Source organism: Rosa chinensis, chromosome 2, assembly GCF_002994745.2.
Source record: "Rosa chinensis cultivar Old Blush chromosome 2, RchiOBHm-V2, whole genome shotgun sequence".
Taxonomy (NCBI): Eukaryota; Viridiplantae; Streptophyta; class Magnoliopsida; order Rosales; family Rosaceae; genus Rosa; species Rosa chinensis.
Genome location: NC_037089.1, coordinates 50,437,756 through 50,443,000, shown reverse-complemented (window position 1 = coordinate 50,443,000; position 5,245 = coordinate 50,437,756). Strand labels below are relative to the sequence as shown.

Here is a 5,245-nt window from a genome sequence, read left to right as displayed (position 1 = left end):
CCAAAGCTTGAGCTTGCTCAACAGTTATCACGTCCTGGCTAGGCTCGAGAATCATATCCAAGATTCCATCGGCCTTGAGATGCTGGCGGATATCACGAACCCACCTGTGACATTCAGAGCCAGTTGTTCCCAATGGAGCAAAGTCCAATTTGTTCAGGCTACTCATCCTGAAAGAGAACAAAAAATTAGGGTTAGTTTCGGAGCGAAGTAGGCTACCACTAAAACATATGAAATTTCTAAGCGTAATCGCTTCCAAGAAATTAGGAATTTCCGAGTGTAGTCGCTTCCAAGAAATTCGATTCCAAGATATATTGGATTAGATCGAAACAATGATGTAAGTGGTCGATCATAAATTCTCTACAAACTCTAAGTTTGGAGATCTCAACAAGCTCTAAGCTTAGAGTGAGCACGAACCCCCACAATTCGGCTTAATTTGGTCTCCCCTATAATGAAGAAAAGGGGGGGGGGGGGGGTAGAAGAAGGGAGGTTGCAAGTCCCCGAGAAAAAGAAGAGAAATTGAAATAAAAACTCAAAAACGAGAACTTTTAGTAAACCATACCTCTTAGGATTGCGGATCGCATTCGATCCTCATTGTAGGATTGCAAACAAGCTTCAGTTCTAGGCGAATCAAACTTGTTGAAATTCGGAGCAGATTCGCTTCTAAACAGCTCCCACTACGATTGGTGTACAGGTCACAAAATGTCTCCAATAGGGCTGAAATTTGGAAGTCAGAAAGAAGAGACCGAGGCGAACAACTTTGATGAAGGAAACATTTTGATCTGAAAATCCGAAATAGAAGTTTCGGGGATTGCAAGCTGACTGATATGCACAGGAACGAGCATGCTGAACAGCTCCCACCTTGAATAATGTACAGGTCTCAAAACGTCTCCAATATGGCTGAAAGTTTGAGGTCAGATATAGGAGATATAGATGAACAACTTTGATGAAGAAATCATTTTGATCAGAGGTCCCGAACAAGACGTTTCTGGGCGTGCAAGCAGGCTGATCTGCACAAGAACGAGCGAGCTGCTATGCTGCAGGGGCAGCAGGAGTGCCGCAATGCTGCATGGGCAGTAGGTGGCACATGGGTGCTCAAGGGCTGCAGGGCCAGCTTACGGCATGGCTAGCAAGGGCTAGGAGCTTGAGGCTATTTTGGTGAGAAGAGTTTTGGTTTTTAGGGCTAGGGTTAGGGCTCGTGCTGATAACGTGTTTTAGGGAATCAGAAATTGAGAGATAATCGCTGTGTATTCTCATTGATAATAGGGGCCTCTTTATATAGAGGATTACAATGCATAGAATCTCAATCATACAAGGAAAGTAATTCTACATTGATTAGGATTCTAGATCCTTCTAATTAAATCCTATTACCACTAGGTCAAGTAAACTAGAGTTTGGGCTAAACACAAATTAGGATTTCCTTGAACACAGACTATGTTATTGCGACACAATTTAGATATGATGCACATTGAAAAAAATATATGTGAGAGCATCATTGGCACTTTACTCAACATGAAGGGAAAGACAAAGGATAACTTGAATTCTCGGAAAGATTTAAAAGTGATAGGTATTAAAAAGAAATTTCATCCAAAAGAAGATGGTTCCAACAAATCCAAAAGTGATGCAGCACCTTACGTGCTTTCAAAGAAGGAGAAGAAGATATTTTGTAAGAGGTTAGCCAAGTTGAGATTGCCGGATGGGTATTGTTCTAATCTTGCAAATCGTGTCTCTTTACAAGACAACAAGATCATGGGTTTGAAGTCACACGATTGCCATGTTTTGATACAACAGATTCTTGCGGTAGCTTTGAAAGGACTTCTGCTCAAAGGACCAAGAATTGAAATTTTTCGCTTGTGTTCTTTTTTCCATCAGTTATGTCAAAGAGAGATTGAGAAGAAAAATATTGGTGTTCTTGATGATGAAATTGCAGAGACTATGTGTATGTTTGAAAGGTTTTTTCCTCCCTCTTTCTTTGACATTATGGTTCACCTACCAATTCACCTTGCACAAGAAGCTCTAATTGGTGGCCCTGTACATTTTCGTTGGATGTACCCCTTTGAAATGTGAGCTTACATTGCACTTCATTAACTATAATTGATTAGTTCCTTTGTATAGTATCAATACTAATGCAGATTTTTTTTTTTAAAGGTTTATGAAGGACCTAAAAGGATATGTCAAAAATCGATCAAACCCTGAAGGATGCATAGCAGAAAAGTATTTTGCTGAAGAGATGACACGTTTTTGTAGTGGATACATTACAGGAGCAGCTGAAATAGGTGTTCAAAGTAGACGCAATGAGGATTTTGAGCACGAAACAATACTAGAAGGGCGACCACTTGGTGAGGGGAAGCTAAAACTATTCAGTTCTTCTATGCTAGAGATTGCTCATCGATTTGTGTGGACAAATAGTTCAGAGGTCGATCCATGGAGAGAGTAAGTTTGATTGCTAAATTTAGTTGTTCTAATTTACTTTAGATTACTTGGCCAGTTTTTTTATACAAGTCTTTTTCCTATCAGAATGCATAGGGAAGAACTAAAGTGTTCTGATACGCGTCTTGAGCATGATGAAAACCTTCTTAAACAGAGACATCTTAGAACTTTTAGTGGATGGTTAGCTAATAAGGTCAAATTTGGTGATTCAAGAGATATGTCAGATACAGTAAAGTGGATTGCTTGTCGGCCAAAAGCAGATGTGGTATCACATATAAGCTTCATCATCAATGGAAACCGATTTCAAACTGAGGCCAGTGAGAAGAGCACACAAAATAGTGGTGTTTTTGTTGAAGGAGACACTGTGTCGGGCAAGTGCAAGGGATAATTTTCAGAAGATGGACAGAGTATCCTACTATGGTGTTATAAGAGATATAGTTCTGCTAGACTACCGCCAATTTAAGGTTCCCCTATTTGATTGTTATTGGGCTAATATAGGGACCGGTGTCAAATTTGAAGTTGGTTTTACATTAGTGAATCTCCACAAGGGGCAGCATCAGTTTGATAGAGATCAGTTTATTTTTGCTTCCCAAGCGAAACAGATTTTTTATTCAAGAGAGAGTGACACTTCGAATTGGCATGTTGTACTCAAAGCACCGCCAAGAGGGTTTTTTGAGAATGATAGTGATGAAAGTGCTAACATGCCAGTAGATGTATCACAGCTAGACCTCGACGTTGAGGATGAAGAATGAGAGAGATATGATAATGAGGAAATCAATTCGGTAATTGTAGGAATTGCATACAATAATAGATATATCTCTATGTATGTGTTTGTGTGTGTTTTGGTATCAATATTTGTTGTACTTAAATGAATTTATTGCATTGTATGTGTGTGTGTGTTCCGATATCAATATCAGCAAGGATATTAATTTACTTGTTTACTGGCTGAACAGAGTGACGGTGACTTTGAATAACTCAAATTCCACAGAAGCATTGATATAATCTATCAACACAACAATATTCTAAGGGTAAGATCTAATTTAGTTTGTGGTTTTGGATAAGATTGCTTTACATATTAGTACATTGATCATAATTTTTTTGTGCTTTGTAGAACATATTTTGTTGACCCTATAAAGTATGGGTGGAGAGACCTCAAAACAAGGTGGAAAGAAAGCCAAAAGGCAGGAAACAGCTGCACGAGCAGCTTTTGTGCTTGGGGAAAAAAGGAATGAATCCTTAAGAATATCTAATGGAAATTCAAATTCATCCCCTATAGAAGCTGATATTCCGGAATGTGAAGCTACAACAAACTCAGAAAAGAAAAAAATTCCACCTCGGGGTAAAGCCAAATTGTTGGATATTGCCAAAAAAAAAAAAAGGAAACTTCCTATTGTAGTTGAATTCAATGAAAGAGGCCAGCCCATTGGAGAAAATGCAGGTATATTCTCTTCTTTCATTGGAGCCTCAGCAAGAGAACTAATACCAATGACCGCTGGAACTTGGAAAAATCTATCTAATACTTTCAAAGATCAGATTTGGAAACACGTCACAGTAAGTTTTCTAAACTTATATATATATGAACATATTACAATGAGCCTTTTATGTTCACCAATTGATTCACTTATTTTCTTTTGTAGACAAGTTTCATTGTTGATGAATTCTACAAGAAGCATATTTTTCAAAGGATGACGAAACTTTGGCAAGATAATAGATCTTTAGTGATGAAAGAAGCGGAAGAGCAAGCCAAAGTTGTTGATTTACAGCGTGCTGCTGCCCTTCTCAAGCCTAATAACATAGAATCCATGGATGAGTGGTTAGCTCTTATTAAACACAGAACTAGTGTGGGATTTAAGGTATGTTTTAGAAGTATTTTGTAATATATATACAAGTCTGAATTTATCTTGCAATATCAGATTTCAGAAAATGCTTTGACCATATGTTTATCCTAGGAGAAGTGTCAAAAATTAAGAGAATGCGGGCAGGAAGAACTTTACTACATAGAACTAGTAGAAAAAGTTTTGCACGCCTTGAAGAAGAATTGGTAAGAATAATGTGGTTATATATTAACGTCATATGAGTTTCATAATTTGATAACATAAAGATTATTTCTACATGTTGATTTGTAGAGGGAACAAAGTGAAAATCCAGATGCGATATCAAGGTTTGACATATGGATACATGCTTATGAAGCAAAGAAGAAGAAGAGTTCAGATGAAGTAGTTGAGGATCCGGAAATAGTGGTCTGCATACTCTTCTTTATGGCTCATCTTTTGGTATTTTTTTTTTCCCTAATCAGTTATGTATTTAGTTTGGATTTTGGTGAAGAGGTACCAGAAGGGGTAGTGTAAGTCTGTTTTGACTCATAAATTATCATTACTTGTAAGAATAATATCTTCTTCTTCTATGGAAAGAGTCAAATAATGGCCATTAATTCTCAGTCTAGAAGCAAATTTGGTTCCATTATGTGTCTGTTCTCCATTTGCTTGCTTTGCTAGTTTGGATTACTTTTTCAGTGGTTTCAATCTGCCGGAGGTTTTTATCTTCAGCAAGCTTTAAATTAGGTTTCCCAAGTCAATTGCACATGTTTGTTTATATTGGTACCTCTTTTTATTTCAGAGTTTTCAATGGGAATGATCCAAATATCAAGTTGTTAAAGAATTTTGGGGACTATATGTGAGTTACTTTTGGTTTGATAGTCTTGAATTTATTCCAGAACGTGTAGTGTGGAAAAGCTTCAGTACATTATCTTTGTCATTGTGATTTCAGTGCATTTTTCATGTACTAATGCAATTTGGATGGTTGTTTTTTTTTCCTTCTA

The 5,245-nt window shown here is 37.4% G+C and overlaps 1 protein-coding gene across 1 annotated transcript; it reads left to right on the top strand.

Moving 5' to 3' along the window:
- The first annotated feature begins 3,625 nt into the window (after positions 1 to 3,625).
- LOC112185932 lies at positions 3,626 to 4,703 on the top strand. The gene is made up of 4 exons (XM_024324261.2): positions 3,626 to 3,978; positions 4,065 to 4,280; positions 4,377 to 4,468; positions 4,554 to 4,703. Coding segments are annotated over exons 1-4 (375 nt in total). The 5' UTR covers positions 3,626 to 3,912; the 3' UTR covers positions 4,555 to 4,703.
- The last annotated feature ends 542 nt before the right edge of the window (positions 4,704 to 5,245 follow it).

Excerpts from the sequence above, each read along its gene's own strand:
- LOC112185932 (XM_024324261.2), top strand. The coding sequence starts at position 3,913 with ATGACCGCTGGAACTTGGAAAAATCTATCTAATACTTTCAAAGATCAG. Across the intron at positions 3,979-4,064 it reads AGATTTGGAAACACGTCACA|ACAAGTTTCATTGTTGATGA; the intron begins GTAAGTTTTCTA and ends TTTCTTTTGTAG. Across the intron at positions 4,281-4,376 it reads GAACTAGTGTGGGATTTAAG|GAGAAGTGTCAAAAATTAAG; the intron begins GTATGTTTTAGA and ends TGTTTATCCTAG.